At 50.1% G+C, this 17,781-nt stretch overlaps 7 protein-coding genes across 7 annotated transcripts; 3 read left to right on the top strand and 4 right to left on the bottom strand.

The window, feature by feature from the left end:
• Positions 1-193: 193 nt before the first annotated feature.
• COCCADRAFT_28525 (uncharacterized protein) lies at positions 194-937 on the bottom strand (the record flags this gene model as incomplete). The annotated part of the gene is made up of 1 exon (XM_007716888.1): positions 194-937. The coding sequence occupies one exon, from the start codon at positions 935-937 to the stop codon at positions 194-196; it is 744 nt and encodes a 247-aa protein (XP_007715078.1).
• A 968-nt stretch (positions 938-1,905) lies between these two features.
• On the bottom strand, positions 1,906-5,970 carry COCCADRAFT_7367 (uncharacterized protein; the record flags this gene model as incomplete). The annotated part of the gene is made up of 2 exons (XM_007716886.1): positions 1,906-2,697; positions 2,746-5,970. The coding sequence occupies 2 exons, from the start codon at positions 5,968-5,970 to the stop codon at positions 1,906-1,908; spliced, it is 4,017 nt and encodes a 1,338-aa protein (XP_007715076.1).
• Positions 5,971-6,602: 632 nt separating this feature from the next.
• Positions 6,603-7,559, top strand: COCCADRAFT_103499 (uncharacterized protein; the record flags this gene model as incomplete). The annotated part of the gene is made up of 3 exons (XM_007716894.1): positions 6,603-6,775; positions 6,974-7,280; positions 7,326-7,559. 3 exons carry the CDS (start codon positions 6,603-6,605, stop codon positions 7,557-7,559), a joined length of 714 nt encoding a protein of 237 aa, XP_007715084.1.
• Positions 7,560-8,519: 960 nt separating this feature from the next.
• Positions 8,520-9,992, top strand: COCCADRAFT_39180 (uncharacterized protein; the record flags this gene model as incomplete). Its single annotated transcript, XM_007716893.1, has 1 exon — positions 8,520-9,992. The coding sequence occupies one exon, from the start codon at positions 8,520-8,522 to the stop codon at positions 9,990-9,992; it is 1,473 nt and encodes a 490-aa protein (XP_007715083.1).
• Positions 9,993-10,388: 396 nt separating this feature from the next.
• Positions 10,389-12,135, bottom strand: COCCADRAFT_103496 (uncharacterized protein; the record flags this gene model as incomplete). The annotated part of the gene is made up of 3 exons (XM_007716892.1): positions 10,389-10,542; positions 10,592-10,758; positions 10,810-12,135. The coding sequence occupies 3 exons, from the start codon at positions 12,133-12,135 to the stop codon at positions 10,389-10,391; spliced, it is 1,647 nt and encodes a 548-aa protein (XP_007715082.1).
• A 3,191-nt stretch (positions 12,136-15,326) lies between these two features.
• COCCADRAFT_103484 (uncharacterized protein) lies at positions 15,327-15,563 on the top strand (the record flags this gene model as incomplete). Its single annotated transcript, XM_007716891.1, has 1 exon — positions 15,327-15,563. A coding segment is annotated over one exon (237 nt), but the record flags the coding sequence as incomplete, so codon positions are not given.
• A 286-nt stretch (positions 15,564-15,849) lies between these two features.
• On the bottom strand, positions 15,850-17,101 carry COCCADRAFT_7363 (uncharacterized protein; the record flags this gene model as incomplete). Its single annotated transcript, XM_007716885.1, has 2 exons — positions 15,850-16,709; positions 16,765-17,101. 2 exons carry the CDS (start codon positions 17,099-17,101, stop codon positions 15,850-15,852), a joined length of 1,197 nt encoding a protein of 398 aa, XP_007715075.1.
• Between the last annotated feature and the right edge of the window lie 680 nt (positions 17,102-17,781).

Below are 17,781 nucleotides of genomic sequence, written 5' to 3'. Positions count from 1 at the left end.
CTCCTACCATCGCTTCCTCCTTGAAGCACGCCATTCCTACTTCTGTTGGCACATCTTCTATCTCACCTAAGGCCCCTACTCCCAAAATTTCCGCCCCAACTTCTGCAGCCTCGATTGCAACTGCCAAGGTCTCGGGTACTCCTTCAGTGACCCCAAGCACTCCTTTATCTACCCTGGCTGCACCTTCAAAGACTCAGGTCGCCTCTTCGCGAACCCCAGAGATCCTTTCTAAGGTCTCAAATAATTCCTCTACAGCCTTGGATACTTCTTCCATACTCCCAGCTACTTCTCCAGTAGTCCCAAGTACTGCCTCAGTAGGCCCAGCCACCACATCGGTGGTCTCAAGTGCTCCTTCAGTGGTACCGGTTACCTCTTCAATTCTGTCAGCAACCCCCTCGGTTCTTTCAGCTGCTCTTTCAGTGGCCCCAAGTTCTCCAATAGTCCCAGAACCCTCGTCCACAGCCTTGATCACTTCTTCCCAGCTTCCAGCCAGTCCTTCAGTGACCCCAGGTACTGCCTCAGTGCTCCCAGCTACTCCCGCCAGTGCTTTGAGCACTCCTACGGCTGCCCCAGCTATCTCTTCCGCAGCATCTCCAGTAGTTCCAGCTACCCCCTCATCCCCCCTGAACACATCCTCCACGGCCTTAGTCACTCCTTCGAAGCCATCAGCGAGTTCCTCCGTATTCCAGGTCATTCCTTCAGTGCGCTCAGCCACTCCTTCGTCAGACCATTCGTCAGCTCCCTCATCTACCCCCCTACCTTCACTCGTCTCACCTCTGGGCTTCTTCGGCCCCCTCCCCGTCTTTCCAACAAACATGCCCGAACTTGAGCCCACCCGCCGCGACCTCGCAGACTCCGGCATCCTCCTCTCTAGTACCATCTCAACATATGTCGCCGCCCGGGCCACCACCCCCACCACAACCTTCAACCAGGTCATCTACGCAACCCCAGTTAGTCCGTCTCCCTCTTCCTTATCCCCTTCTCTACCGCACCATGCATCTCCTTCACCCCCACATCCCACATCCCCCGCAGTCGACCCCGTACCAGTCCTCAGCCGCTTGAATCTCGTGCGCCGCTACAAGAATCACAGGATATGCTGGCCCGGCGGCGACAATTGCTGGTGGAGACTCCATCCTGCAGCGATCATTACTGACCCTAAGTTGACGCAGGAAGAATGGGATCCCGAGATTGATAAGAAGCAATGGAGGAACCCTTCGTAGGTTCGTGGGGGAAGTTGATCGAGAAAGAGAGAGACATGGAGATTCGATAGGATGTGGTGTTTGGAAAAGGTATATGGGCCGTGGATAGTAGTACGACAGGTCGTCGGTCCGGGCTGTGGTGGGGTTCTGCCATAGTGGGCTGTTAGAGGCCGTGTATCCATGTTTCCTATGTTAGATTGATTAATGAGATGTGTTTTATTTGAGTGGTGTTCATAACACGAGATGGGAGAGAGAAAAGGTGTGAGTTGATGACACTGTCCAGTCTGTCATACTACAATTACTTGGAATAGTCAATCTCCGCTCCAACAATCGGAATAGTAAAATGCGTTTTTCGTAGGAACTACGCTATTTCACAAAACCTACTGCAAACTTCACTCTATACATCATTACAACGGTATAGTATTCGTAATTATGCGTCTTTTTATTGTTTTATTATTGTTTGATACAATGCCAATTGATGATGAAAGATGCATATCCCGAGGTCAATCACAACAACGCAACACACTTCATCTCCCCTCGAAACTTCTCTTTTCAGTAGAGCCGGCTTGATACATGATCTTCCCGATGTCCAACTCAAGTAACGATCTGACAATGTCTGGACTGAAATGCAGTCTTACGTTGGCGAGTACGTAACAATCCTCCATTCCTGCAAGCCTAGGCTACATGCAACAGAACGATAGCCTGATCAGCGGTCGCGCTCCTTAAGCTCCTCCGCCACAGCTTTAAGTCCGTTCTGATGTTCCTTTGAGACATATTCCCAGTACTGTGCCCAGACACGTGATTGTGGGTCGTCCTGTGTTGTGCCAGCTTCGGTGCCCATTCGCTTGTTGATTTGGAGTGAAATCTTGAGTACGCCCTTGGCACCTTCGTTGATCTTTTCGATCTCTTGCTTGACAGCGTTTTCCTTTGGTTTGACGGCAAGCACAGTCCGGAAGTTTTCGGCAAGCGATTCAAGGCGCGAATGCACTTGGTCGGGAGCAATCACCATAAGCTTTGTGAGCATGAGATTGCAAAGAATCCGGATGTCATGCTCGTCAGTGACACCGGCAACTATACGATCGAAGAAGTCAGAGATCTCAATAGGCGACAATCGTGCAAAAGCCTTCTCGAGAAGAGCGTATAAAGTCTCATATGCACTCTTGCGGATTTCGAGACCGTCGTCAACCTTGTGCTTGAACGGACCCATTTGGACTTCACGTATGAGCTCAGGTTTTACAACCGTCTCCTTCATGGCAAGAGGCAGCAACTGGTCGAGGGCAGGCAGGATAATGTCCGGCTTGTTGTGCATCGCAGAATTGAAGGTCATGAGGGCTAAGCGGCGGTTTTCCAGGTCCGGCTCATTGAGCATCTGAACAAGCATAGGTACGACAATTGGCTTGAGGTACTCGTCATAGGCTTCATCGGTATCGGTGAAAGTGTAGCGCAATGCAGAGATGACCATAGCTCGCAAACTTTCCTTGCGGTCGTTCAAGAATGCCTAGAAGATCGGTAAGTTTTGGAATATTTGAGGGTGGAACCGTCTTACCTGGAGCTGAGGGAGGTACGTCTTCGGGTCGATGATGGTTAGTCTGCCGATACACTCTGCACCAATCGCCTTGTTGTCTTCAAGCTGAGAAGCGGCAACGAGGTTTTGCCACAATGTGTCAGTATACGGAATAATCTCCGATTCTGTGTCATCATGTTGAAGAATCTCCTTGATAGCGTGCAAAAACAAGTACTGGGGAGCTGAGGGCTGACCCATGTTTGACAATATGACGGGAAGATACTTGCTGACGCTTCCAGCTCCCGCTCTTCCAAGCGCAACGGCGGCTGCAAGAGGCACGTTCTCAGACTTTGCAGAGAAATATTTGATGAACAGTTTGGGATCAATGGTCGATTGCGATCCCAGTCGTAGAGCGGATTCTCCAAGTACGACAAGGGCAAGGCACTGACGCTTGTCGTCCTGCGCAGTCTCAAGCTCAGTGACAAACTGCTCGAGCTTCACACCGACACTGTCGCCGCCATACACAAGTAGATTGCCAATAACTTTGCCGACGACTTCTGCATGTCCGGACACACCAACTTGTTGCAACAGAGCTTGCATCAACTCTTTTCCTACGCGCTGCTCACCTATGGCACGGACAAGCTTGAGTAATGCATCGAGTGGCATTCCACTAATGGAACCTTGAGCAACCTGACATAGCGCGGCGGTAAGACTTGGTGTCATGATAGCTTGTGCATCGTCCTTGACAAAGGTAGCGAGAATGACAAGAGCAGGACCTAGGAGGTGAAGGTCGTTTGCGTTGAGTAATGGCAACAGCATATCGACTACCTGCATCCGAGTTTGATTATCGAGTTGACTCCGCGAATGTGGGTTCAGTGCGAGGGTGCGGAGTGCACTCAAGCTTGCACCACGTAGAGCACGACTGGCTTTTCGCAATTGTGCACCAAGTTCCATTGCGACGCTCTGCACCCACTTGGCTGACAGCTCATCTTTTGCCTTTGTATGGGCAGCGATTGAGTCAATTGCGCGGACCGAAGCAAGGCGAGTAAGCTCATTCTTCAGGCGCTCAGCCAAAAGTTCAAGTCCAGTCGTTCGCTTATCCGAGGCAAGCAAGCCCTCGGTTCCTGAGCTTCGACCTAGAAGTAGTCCAAGGACATGGATGGCACTCCGGCGCACTTCAACGTCTGCATCGTTTGCTGATATCCTACTAACCAGCGCTTCATAAAGGGACTCCAGATATTGACGGTTTTCCGTGCCTGACACAGCGGATCGAGGTGGTGTAAGCGCCTTGATGACCTGTTCGGCTGCCGCAAGAGCCTCAATAGATAGCTTGCTATACTTCTCCTTGACGCCACAAAGAAGTGCATCAACAATGGATTCAAGATACGGCTGGATAGACTTGGACGGGTGGGTATCTGCTATCGCCCCTATCAGCTGCAAAGCTTGAGTTCGCAAACTGTTGGCTGTTGCCGAAGCACTGCTTGATGATCCTCCAGTAGTTTTTGCAGCTTCTACAACAGGACTGATAAGCTGACTCAGATAGCCGTCAAGACCGCCACGCTGAGTGATGACGATATCTTTGATCAATGAAATGGATGCTTGCTTAGTAGTCGGTGGACAAGATGTCTGCTTAAGTAGTTGCGCAACACCCTTGACGATGTCTGGGCTGAGTTTTGCTAAGCTAGCCCGAGGACCTGCTGGAGGAGTGCCGGCTGGTGCAGGTGAAGAATAACCCATAGATAAGGAAGAACTCTCCTGAAGATCGAACATGCTTGCATCACTGCCACCACGACGGCGCTTCTTGCTTGGTGGTAACATCATACCGCCATGAGTTGGCTCATCAGCGAATTTGACTGGCGAGGGACCGTCACCCGATTTCCTCACCAAGTTGGATAGTGTAGCCAGAACCTCCAAGCGAACGTTTTCTTCGCGTTCCTTAAACCGTGCGATGAGTGCTGGTGCGACTCGACTGTAGAGAGTCCCATCTTCAAGAAGATCGCCGTTGCTCCGTGTCGAAATGAGTGTGTACAGAACCTTGGCTGCACACCTACGGACCTTCCAACTGGCATCATCATCGTCATCGTAGCCAATTTCTTCTTCAAAGTCCTCGCCCTCCAATGCGTCTTCTTCGTCACTTGGCATATCATCGTCATCTTCGTCATCTTGCGCCAGATTTGGGTCGTACTTTAGGTATCGTGTCGCGGCTTCAATCGTCTCTTCGGTGTATGCACGCATGTCGTTCGAGCAGGAAGCAAGGAAGCCGTCCAGCGCAATGAGAGCAGCCTCAAGAACCTCGTCGATCTCTGGGTCGCGCTCTCCCTCATCATCGGATACGTCCATCTCTTCGGCTTGTTCCTCGGTGCTCAACGCGCTTAAGACGAAAGGCCCCAGAGTCTTGAGATACGGTCCAAATTTCCGTGGAATAGAACGTGCCATAGATCCTAGTATAGTAATATACAGCTTTCGTTTGCTGCGAGTAAGATGCGGGTCACGTAGAAGTTCAATCATCTTGGATAGGAAACCACTCAGCAATGAATCGGAAAAGTAGCCAGCTAGTGTGGAGATGGCAGTAACCGACTTCTTCTTCATCATGGAGCTTGCCCTGTCATTCTCAAGAATAGCGAATGTAATCTGCTGCAGCGCCTGGATCTCAACATCCTGTAACATGGAGCCGAAGCACCGGGCAACCTCGGTCAGCACATCGATGGCATTGCTGTCTGTTCCCTTGTCCAAATCCTCTTGCAGCATACCCTTGGGTGGCTGCGTAAGACCCTGTTGTGCTGGGGGTATAACGTTGTATCCGATCAAACGAGGAATGAGTACCCTGCTGATGGCGCTGTATGCGTTTACGACGGCCTTGCTACGCGCAGCACCGTGGACGGGGCGTGGGAGGGAGACGACGACTTCGCGAAGAGCAAGAGCGGGTATTGATTGGTCGACCGTATTGCCTGTGGGAAGCGTCGAGAGCTTGTCAATCATGACTGGCAACGTCTTGTCGCTGATCTTGTTCACAAACGGGCCAAGACACTTGACGGCCTGGTTCTGAACCTCGCCGTTCGTATCGACAAGCGTTGTGAGCAGGCCTTCGACAGTCTTTGCTGCAACAACGTCATCGTGAAGGAGAAGGCCAGGGTGAGCGACAACGAGAATGTCGTGCAGGTCACTCAAGGCCATGAAGCGGAAGTCGGGGTCATCGTCGACAAATCGCGGCAACAATTGGGCAACATTGTGTGCGGTCGGGTTGGGCGGGACCGACGAGGGCGCCATGGTGTGTGGTGTTGTGAGGTCTACTGTTGTCACTGGCAGGCGGGGCAGCTATAGTGGGGTTGGGGTTGGGGTTATAAGCTGATGCGGGAAGACAGAAGGAGAGCAAGAACGAAGGAAAGAAATTGAGAGCGAGGAGCTGAGAGTTTGGTGGTAAAATTGTTAGGTGGTGAAGGCACCACTGGCCGCTACGGAGCAAAAGAAGCTTCTATCGAAGTGAATGGGCTGTCGTTGCCTGCGCGTTGCTTTCGAGAGCTCGAACCATGCGCACGGCCGTCGTGTCCATAGCAGTCAAGACACGGCGGAACGAGTATCAGACGAATGCATCTCTCGCAACTGTGAACACGACAGTACTACTAAGAAACAATTTACGCGACAACTAGTCGGCTCTAATCCCGTGTTGCTTTACAAAACGAAGTCACCTGTCGCGATGGCGCAATGTCCGGCCTGGTATGCTCTGCCGTGTCGCCGCAGGTGCACGTGACCAACTAGAGCCTGTAGGGCTAGACGCACTCAAGTGACGTACCGATTAATTCTCGCCTTCATGACCTGATCTTTACTCTACGCGCATCATAACTACGATTCTCCTATCAATTGCCCGTCGCAAGCTTTAATTAGCCCACCTAAGCTTCATCATGTCCTTCTTAAGATCTTCCGCATCCCGCGCTTCCTCTTTTGCACGAATTGCACGCCCGACCAGGTATATCCGCGCCGCCGAGCTCCAGCCATGGCAACGAGCTGTGCAGCGCAGAACCTACGCCAGCGGCCACGGCTCGCATGGTGAGACGAAGAGCAGTGACGTCCCATGGTATGTCAAAGATGTCTTGCTGCTATTATCCAGACGAATGTATATCAATTGTAGACACAATCTCGATGGAGCAAGCTCAACTGTGATGGGTTTCTTTTGTTGTTTTGTCCGAAGAGCCGGTACAGTTCTTGGCAAGGATATACATATACCTCTGATCACAACTGGCCTCGCCGAACGCATGCTGACTTGATCCTCAAGGATAGGCGCAGCTGTCATCGGCACTGCTGTCGGTCTCTATGTTGTCATCAACCAAGATACAAACCACGGCGCCGAACACCACCCTCTCGGTGAACCCCACGGCGAAGGAGATGCCCCCAAGCATGGTACCGATTCGGTCGTAAAGAAGGCAGACGATAAGCCCAAGGAGGAGCCCAAGGAAGAGCCCAAGGAGGAATCCAAGGATAAGTCCGAGGAAAAGCCAAAGAGCGAGCACAAGGACCCTTCCAAGCCCACCAAGGAGAACAGCGAGGAAAAGGACAAGCAGTCTCCTGATGAGTCTGACAAGGTTGGTAGACCCAAGACCGAAGAGAGAGTGTGCTAACGTGTGTAGCCCGACCCCCGCAAAGAGGAGACCAAGAGCACCAACGAGACCTCTGGCAAGCAAAAAGGCTTGTCCAACGACAACACCGAACACACTTCGCCGATTTCCGAACACTCTGAGAAGAGCAAGAAGGGTGAGGGCGTTGCTGAAACCGCTAAGCTGCAAGGAACCGTCTCGACCGATCGTCCTGGCGCGGAAAACAAGGAGGAGCGTGGTAACACCAAGGTCGACAAGGACGCATAAGCATGATGCATCTTCATATCCTCTCCATCTGGATTGCCTGAGAAGCTTCGAGGCAACGATGGACGGCGCCTCCCTTGTATAATGTGTGTTATTAAATCAACCAATTACATGAATACTCACTCTTGTCTTTCCAACATGTATCAACCGAGGCGCAGATGAAGAGGAAGCTTGCTCGGCATCTTTCCGCGAAATGACTCGTGTCAGTGCAGACATGCAGTGAAGGTGTACGTACCTAGGTGAAGCGGGTCGTTGAGAGCGGCAGTTCTAGGCCTCAAATAACCGTGTTGAAAGGATCAAGACTGACTCAAACATGTACTTATCTCCGCCACTGAGGCTGTGCGTGAGTTTGTTTGGCCTGGGATAATGCCAACAATGCTCGCCAGTTGCGTCAAGGTGCCTGGGTCAGAGCCACCCCACAGCGGTCCGCAAAGGCGCGAGGTGGACGAGGCGAATTGCTGATTGGCCGGGCGTAGTGGAGCCGAGACACCCGCAAGCGCCCACCATCTCGCTCCACAATCTTGTCACACGTCAACTCCCTCTCCAATTGGCCACGCCTGCGCCTCAACTGCACGTCTAAAAAGAGGTCCATCTTACGGCGGGAGCTCTGCGAATCTGCTTTCGCAATGCCACTCGCCTACGACATGAGGCACAGCCAAGAGCCAACCAGAGCGCGAAGCGGCTCCATTCCAGTGCGGCCTTTTTGCTCGGGTTGGTACTTGTGCAGCTATGGACTCGATGTACAGACCACTGGCCCCAATATCAGGCCTCCTTGCCCCCAGCTGGATCGTGTTCCACATCCCACGCTCTAGGAGTTTATAGCCAGCTATCCCATACGTCTTGTTTACTCACTGCACCTGAAATCAATGGCATCTTGAGATACAGCGTCGATATACCTCGTTTCCCGTTCACCGACCAGTCCACCAAGTTTAGAAGAGGCTCGTTTTAGCTTGTTTGCACAACATGGACCCCAGGAATTACGGACAGAGTCAGGAAGCTCAGCCTCAGATGACTTCACGACAGCACACCCGCTTCTCATGGCAGCAGCCCTTGGACGACGAGGTTCCACCCTATCAAGAGAGACAGCAGCAAGCTCCACAGCACCAGCCTCAGCAGCTTGCGACGCAGCAGTACCAAACACAACAGCACTATCAGCAGTATCAGCAACCGCAACAGCAACAGCAGCAATATCAGCATCAGCACCATCAGCCGCAACCGCAACCGCTACCGCAACAACACCAGCAAGAGCCCCAGCAACGTGTCGACACAGATGTGTCACGTCATTTCTCTTACGCCCAGACACCGGCAGAGATGCGCGCATTCGTATACACGTCCTCTCCAAGTGACCCTCCGATGCCACATTCTATGCCCATATCTCTTCCGACGTCACCGGTGGGGTACACACCAATCGACCCGCGCCCTCAGTCGATGCTTGATGCGCAAATTCCGGTTGTTCCGCCCCAATCTCATGCGGCTGACATGCAGCACTCTCACGTGCAGCAACAAGTACAGCCTCCTGTGTCGCCAGTCTCGCCTCAGCATTCTTCGTATCCCCAAACTCAACAATACTCTCCTGTATCGCCGATACCACATCCGCAACCCGTCCATCAAAGCTCGCAGGCAAATACACAGCAGCAGAGTAGACACGCACGACAAATGAGCAACCTATCGCCCATCAACACAAACGTACGGATGCACACTATGCCCACCATTCCCCCTACCCCACCATCAGGAACCCATCAGACGTCACCGCTACCACAAAAAGCACCAATGACCCCCATTTCAGCCAACTCCATGCACAAAGAGCAACCACGACAAGTTGCTGTCTCTCCTACGAATCAAGCATCATATGCACATGAACCATATTCGCCTCATGGCTTCGTAACAGGCCAAACCAATAATATGCACGCTGTCTTCTCTCCAGATGCTGCCCACGGTCCCAACGGCCTGGACTTTGCTGCACACCAACCGGGTCAAATTTCGCATCCAAATATGGAATCTGAAAGCTCCCATGAATGGTCAAACGGTCTTTGTGCATGTAGTCCAGAACCGGCTATATGCTTTACCGGTCTTTTCTGCCCCTGCATCGTCTACGGAAGAACTTCGTATCGCCTATCTCAAAAGTCTGCAAAGAATGACCCGACAGATATGTTGGGTCACAGCACCACTAACGGACACTGCATCGTTATGGGTCTGTCATGCGGTTTATGGTGGCTTTTTCCAATGCTACAGCGGACTCGCATCCGAAGAGCATATAAAATTAAAGGCAGTCTTGGTAGCGATCTACTAAGAGGATGTTGCTGTTGCTGCTGTGTTGTTGTACAAAATGAGAGGGAAGTAAAGGGTAGGGAAGAAGCGAGCAGGCGGTGGGCCGGACCAGCAAGCACTGATGTTTATACAAGGAGCGGCGGCATGGTATATAAACCACAACAATAAGTTTTTTTTCATTATCAGAGACCTTCAAGGAGCCTTTTTTATGTCGTTTTTCAAGCGCATTCGCTCTCTTTACGATACCCACGGTCATTTCTAGTTGTAACATAGTTTTTCATATCCTGGAATCATCTCACAACATTTATACACACCTATTGCTATCCTTATGAGAACTTCTCCTGATTTCTTATACCTTCCTTCAATGGTCATGATGAGCAATTCATTCAATCTGGGATGTTACTGCTGTTGCAGTAATTGCGATCACCAAATGTTCTTTCGGCCCAGCATCCACGCCTCTGCAATCATCAATGTCGCGAATGTAAGACTGGCAGCCAACTATGAAATTTGTCTGATCTAACACCTAATAGTATTTCTATGTTTTCCTGATACTTGGAGTCTCAACTATCTAATAGCAAATTTACTCTTCCCGCGAATGATTACGCCATAGCGGTACAAAACATATGGAACAGGAGTAACGACGATGGCAATACACCCAAGCACGGTTAGCGTCCAGTTCGTCCCAATGTCCCTATACATTGTTGTACCGCCGATTGTCCTAATCTCAGTCAGTCCCACGACGAGCATGTCCAAAACTAAAAACTTACATGACACTGGCTATAACATAGCGTACCGTACTCTGGAAACTCAGTGCAGATGCAGCATACATCTGATAGCTGTCGATGATATATAGGTAGGTGCTCATGAATATGCATACCGTACCGAAACCAATGATGACCGAGGCGGCAAGTGGCGACCAAACTGATATACTTTCCTGTTTTACGTCAATAAACCGATAGAGAAGCATATATGGCTCTGTACTTACATGACTTGTCCAGCCCATCCAGAAGAGCCCGATCGGTAAGAATGGCGCTCCGAACATCGCAAACATCAGTCGTGACTCCTGGGGAATCGATTTTCCCGACCCATCATCTCCTTTCTCGCGGCACAGCCGCTCTGTCTTTGTCCAAATCAAGGGAATGAGAGCTGCCGATAGCATGATACCGAACAACAAACCAAGGAAGCACAAATTCTTCAGCCCTTGGCTCATTCCGTAAGTCTTTTGGAATGTGTATGGGTAACCCACGAGGAACGTGAACAACACCACATACACAAGCGTGTTGTAGAACGTCAGCAGAACCACAATCGGCTCCAGCGCCAAACGAAACGGCCTTGTAAAGTTCTTCTTGAGCTTACTCCCCAGCCCCTCATCCTCATCCTCCTTCGCCGTCTTAAATCGCCTCTCCCCCGTAAACTTCCTCAACTGCTTCGCCTTCAACTTCAGCAGCTGCGGCGGATACGTCTCCTCCATTGCCATCGCAACAACCACTATACAAATGCCCGTCAGAACCACAATTATCCACTCAGCCCACCGCCAACTCACAACCTCGCTCTCTCCAATATAACTCGCAATCAAAGGCCCCAATACAGGTCCCCCAAAACACACTGCCCCAAACAAAGGAAACGTCCACGTCATCTCCCGCGTAGACCACAAATCGCTCATACTCCCCCCCGCCACCGTCATGGGCGCAGACGCAAAACACCCCGCCAAAAACCTGAATATCGCCAACGACGCCAAATTCGGCGCCAGCGCCGCACCAATAAGCCAGCACTCGCACGTCAACAGCGAATACAGATACACCTGGTATCGTCCGAGTATCTCAGACGCCGGCGCCGCAACCAACGAGCCCAATCCAAACCCCATGAGATAAATCCCCGTACTACAAAACGCATGTAGCGATTCCTCGGCCCCGAAGAACGCAGCGCTTTGCGGCGCGACGGGTGCTTCGATGGAACTCGCTGTCGTTACGATTGCAGCGACGAAGTCTAGCAGAAAAAGAATTTTCAGGCGTTTGGAAAGGGACCAGTTGCGTGGGTTTGTCGGGTCTGTGGTTGAGTCCCAGCTTACGAGGTAGAAGTGTGATCCCGTTTTTGTGGGTTGGAGCGAGATGCCGGGGAGGGAGGTGTAGGGGGAGGGGTCGGAAGCGTGGGATTCTTCGTCTTGCGGGAAGGCTTTTGGGTCGCGTTCGAAGGGGGGTGCGTAGGGGCTTAGGCGGGGTTGGATGGGGGGTGGGGTCGAGGTTAGGTTGAGGGTTCGAAGTTGTTCTTTTGTTTTTGCGCGGATGGCGTGGAGTTGGAGGAGGGCGGCCATTGCTGCGAGGTTTGATTCTGGCTTCGAAGGTTGTGGTTAGAAGGGTGGGTTGGTAGAAGAATTTTGGAGTGCTTAATTGGAAGAGTTTATAGGTTTGGCTATTTGTCTCTCTCTTTCTTTTCTTGAGGTCATGGAGGAGACACGACACCCTCTGCGTGTGAAGTGATGATGGATACATTGGATTATCATCGAGATCTGTAGATGATCGAGATATTGTTAGGATAGAAACCTGAAAGAGCGTCTTGTGCCCGGATATTTCCATCTCCCCGATGTCATACAACCTCTACTGACGATTGTACTGTGGATTATCTCGAGTAGTTTGGTGGATCATCATGCGCTGGCTGGTGGCTGTTGCAACCCCATGATCTCTGAAAGCAAGTCACTCAAAAGCACGGAAGAAAAACGAAGGGAGATGGGTACCATCGATCTGATGCGCCGGAATTTTGGCAAATGGTCAGTACACACGTCAGCATCATTTTGGGGGATCTCTGGAACATCATGATTGATACTGTCTTTTTCGACAAAGAATTTCCTTGTTGCGGATGGCCGAGTGAGCGCTCGTGATGAAAAGGTCAATAATATTTTGGGCCCCCGATGGGCTCAGTTTAAAGCATCTTGTAGAGCTGGGCACATCGGATATATTTGACGTCTGGTACTACAGAAAAGATTTTATTGCGGTTTGCGATGGTTGTGTCGCCGCCGATGCAAGCGCAATTGGATTAGAGGGACTAATAAAAGCAATATGAAGATGCTAAGCTGTTGGAGCAGTACAAGGATTGGGAAGAGGGTATTGTGAGGGTGCATTTAACGATGCACCGAATCTGGAAAAGTTGGTAGACTAATGGAGGAAGTAAATATGAGCGACACTGAGTGTCGACAGCGGTGGCATGCAAACAGCCCTTTGCGGTGGTTTCCGGTAGTTTCCGGAATAGTAGTGGTTGCGAGGTAAGCCTCGTTTGGGATAAGTGGAGGATGATCAGATTCTGTTCACCGTGCATCATGCCCGACAATCTCTCATCAGGATTCATGATGGATTACTGCTATCAGATGTTTTGTAGTCTGATCTTGCATATATTGAATTTTTGGCCCGGGGGCTTCTGCTGTATGATCTTAGAATATGATACATGGCTTTTGCTGTCTGTCTAGATCCGCACTGGTATTCGGTGTACAGCGTCGTTATGTCACATACTTTGCACTGGCGTGTTATGTTCACCGATAATAATTGTCCACTTGAATTATTTCTTTCAATCTAGGACATACTTTACGCAACTATTCGGTGCATGTAGGTAATATATCCCTGATAGAACTAGCATTACAGTGGTCAGATGCGGTCCTTAATATTCAGCATAGTACTTTTGATACTTACTGTTTATAGAAATATGACTGCAGTGGATCAAATCGTTTGCTTCAATTTTACTTTCTCTTGCTGGTCCAGAAACTTGTCAGCAAGGGGGCTGGGGCACTGATCACCCTTTCGGCACCTATACCCGATACAGGCAAGATTTATGAGATTTCATTTTTCCGAGCAAGAGCCCCGATCAGGTTACACGACGTAATAAGAAATAGTCCGGCTATGGTCATAGCGTTTTCATGACTGTATTTTTGCTCAACTAGGGGGCAGAGAGACTGTTCTCCTGGATTCGAGTATTGATCAAGGAATATCTAGGCTCACGGGGTATACTTGAAATTGAGAACAATGGAGTGGTTTTATCAGCTTCGGTTGGTCGAAGAAGGTAACTAATTTTCCCAAGATTCTCTATTGCTCGGCACTGTGATATCCAGCCTGCAAAGCTCCAGTCTGGTAATATTCCAAGATTGTTTACTGGCTCATGTCAGCTGTCATCCTATTTGAAGGAACATACGTAAATATTATTGGAAGCTTTGATAGTTGGTCATCGGTCATAGCAATCGCATTTCCTATTGACTGGCCATATTACGGCTTCGAAAATGGAATTCCTACCTGTTGCCGGTTATCCGCGGCAATTTGTTCTGTATGGTCTATTTATCGTGTCATTTGACCAATAATTTACTATACACACCCTAGTTGCAGTTTTGCCAGCGCAAGGACTGTTGATCAGAGGAGGTTGATCGTAGTACGAGGACGCCTACAAAAGCAAATGATACGCCACGGACCATGCCTGCTACTCCACATCGATAGGGAACATGTATTCAGTTATAATTTCCATAAAAGCGATGATGCATCCGCAAAATGACTGGTGGATAAGTCAGTCATTCCCAGTGTGCAGAAGATACAACTGGTCAACGTTATCCAGACCACGACTTTGCTCAACGTGACCACGCATGAGTGCATTCCAGCACGAGACCAGCAAAAGAAACCAGGTGATGACTTGAAAAAGAGAACAGACACGGATTCGGGACGTCCCGTCATCGGTCAAGCAACCAATGGAGAAGGTTTACCCAGGACTTCACGCCGCTGCCCAATGCACCCGCTATGTCTGCGGAAGGCGGCGTGCTGGCGCACGTCAATCTGAATGTAACAGCGTGGTACCAGGTTGTCGGGTCCTTTGTCCAACTTGACGTCAAGCACGAAGGTCTGATCCCGCTGCATCGGTCATGGTTGCACACCATCACTCAAGCCAGGCAGCACCCCTTCATCACACTGACCCAAAACGACAGCACACCACCACCGGTATCTACCGGAAATAAAGATAGCAGTGCCCAATCACTATAATCTACTCTTCCCTTCTGCTCCTGCCAAATCGAGAAAAGTACCTTCCTTAGTTTTCCCGAGTGAGTTGGCGGCGCCAGTGCATCAATACTGCCTGCAACGCCAAGGCAGAACGATGCTCACTACCTATATCAGGCAAGAGGCTCACACAGCAACACGCCCATCTATCACTACTCTACTGTGAAATTCCCATCGCGACATGTTCCAGATATGTCGTAAAATCTGAAAGCAACGCCGTTCTGCAGACACAGGTATCAAAGATTTTACCTTCCATGCCTCTTACTATACCCAACATCGACACAGTCCATACATATTCGACACAACATAAACCTTGATCAACTCATTCCATTCGTCCTAAACCCACCAACCCCTTCATCTTCATCTGCTACACCTAAAACTAACATGTACTTCTACCTACTCCTTTATCGCATACACTAGATATCTTACTCCCTCCAAGCAACCCCTTTCCTTACCCATACCTTCCAGCCTTATACCCCTCATCCACCTCGACCCCAGCATCCCGACAATCATCACACATGTCGGGATACTTGATCTTCCTTCTTACTTTCTTGAACACGGAACACAACTCGGGCCGCGCATCGGCGTCGACGCGGTGACAGCGGTAGGTGTGTCGCATGGGTCGGTGTTCGTGGTTGCAGTGGAGGTACTGGGTCCAGTGCCGTTCACACATCTTGGAAGGCCTTTGTCTTCGCCGGGGAAGGTGAGCTGGCGATGTTGATTTGTGTGGTTAGGTAATGGCGTTTTCGTATTGCGGTTGAGATTCAAGGTCAGATACTAAAAGCTGTTAGAGTCGCAATGTTGTGCAATCTCTACCTTCTGTATTCTGAGGCTACCGGGGTCTCCCATATATAAGGTCTCTCAGTGTGCAGTCACGTTGTTTGTACAACCTAAAATTCAAGTATTGGGATGTTTGAGAATTTCGTGACCAGCATCATTCATTGGTTGTATGCGCTGTCAGTACCATGTGAATATTCTCTTCAATTCTTGATTAAACACGTCATAATCTATGAGCTGCCAGACTTTGCCTTCAACTCTTCAAGCTGCTTCTTCGCTGCCCATTGCTTCTCTACACTAATCTTTTGCAAGATTTTATCCGCACCCTTTTCGATCAGCGCCTTGGCGACTTCCCTTCCCATTTCTTCCGCCTCTTCCGCATTGCGAACTTTTCGGGCAGCCTCGGCTGTGACGGATTCTTTGCCATCGACGCTGACCACCAAAGCCTTCAACACCAACTCTTGATCATCCATATCTGGCTCTTCCTCTTCCATGGCATTTCCGTGCTTGTCATAGTCTTTTGCTGGCTGTGTGCCAACGGACAAGCCTTTCCCGCCCCTCCATGATGTCTCAACACCAATAGGTACGCTGCACCCTCCCTCTAGGGTCCTCAACAGTGTCCGCTCGGCTGAACACGCTCTGGTTGTCCGTTCGCATCGGATAGTGCTCAAAAGCTCCTTCATGGCCTTGTCGTTCTTTCTGATTTCAATGCCTAAAGCGCCCTGGCCGACAGCATGCAGCATACCCCCATTGCTGCCACTCAGATATTGTGTGATGCGGTTATCAAGGCCCATGCGTTTCAAACCAGCAGCAGCTAAGATGATAGCCGAGTACGGCGAATCTTCGGCGTCGAGCTTACCTAACCTGGTACCAACGTTGCCTCTCAAATCGGCAAACTTCAGATGTGGGTATAACATTCGTAGTGTCGCAGCTCGGCGTACAGATGACGTTCCAATGGTGGCGCCTTGAGGCAATGTAGCCAATGTGGTTTCTTTGGGTAGGCGGGGAGAGATAATCAGGGCATCGCGAGGATCTTCACGTTCGAGAATGGCACCGAGCTCGAGGTGTTCCGGTAGTTGAGTAGGCATGTCTGTTTAGGTCCGTCAGCTCAGCCCTAGATCGATCCCAGGCATGATCTCATATACCCTTTAGACAGTGCACAATTATGTCCAGATCACCCGACTCCAGCATGCTCTCCAACTCTCCGGTCCATAAACTCTTTGCATTTTCACCTTGGCTCAACTGTTGCAAAGGCGTGGTTTTATCCCTGTCACCTTGAACCACTACAGGGCATATATTGTAGGTCCTCTGAGGGTTTGCTTCCTTTAAGCTTCTTTCAACCGCGCGCGCCTGGATTTGCGCAAGAACCGAGTTGCGTGTGCCGATATTGATTGGTGGGAATTGCGTGCTTGCGGATGTGTTTAGCCCTTCTGGATTCGGGTGAGAGGGTCCCTGGATGTCGGCGGCAGTAGCAGACGCCATATTGAAGTATCTTGGTTTGGGTGGTGTCACAGGTGTCGCAACGTGGCGATGATGATGGCGGTTAGAAAAACAGTTGAAGATGTGGCGGGGTGGCGGGGCAACAAACGTCACCTTGGCCGCGGCTCTGCGCTAGCGTCAGGTACGCCCATGCCCTTAGTCCGACGAAGTAAACGGATACAAACTACACCCACCAAATCAGCGTAATACTAACAAGATATACCTATATAATAGTGTTGTCTAAACATATAATCTTCTCTTGTAGTACAATCTTTACGTAGAAATCTAAGACTTTTATACATACTAATTATATTTTTTTTCACGATGTAGTAAAGGCGGCTGATTGCAAATAAGAGTTGTATTTCTATAGGGGCTATTCTAATCTGAGTATTCCGTCAGACTAAGAGCCACGACCTCTTAATACTATACTCCCTACTACCTCTCAAACTAAATGAATCTCCGCTTTATATAATTCTATACTTAGGCCTAAATATATAGCGCGAGTACTTAAAAGTTATGATATAGAGTGTAACGGCGCAGGCAAGACTGTTCGGATCAGTATCGGCAGTAGTGTCACTCAGAGGCATATGGGAGTGCGTGGGACATCAAACGAGCCTTGATTCGAACAGACACCTATAGACCTTGTACGAAAGGATATCAAAAATCTATCGAGCTACAGTGTG

The sequence above is a fragment of the Bipolaris zeicola genome (genome assembly GCF_000523435.1).
Source record: "Bipolaris zeicola 26-R-13 unplaced genomic scaffold scaffold_157, whole genome shotgun sequence".
NCBI classification, from domain to species: Eukaryota; Fungi; Ascomycota; class Dothideomycetes; order Pleosporales; family Pleosporaceae; genus Bipolaris; species Bipolaris zeicola.
The sequence above is the reverse complement of the archived record's forward strand: the minus strand, read 5'-3'. Positions and strand labels throughout refer to the sequence as shown.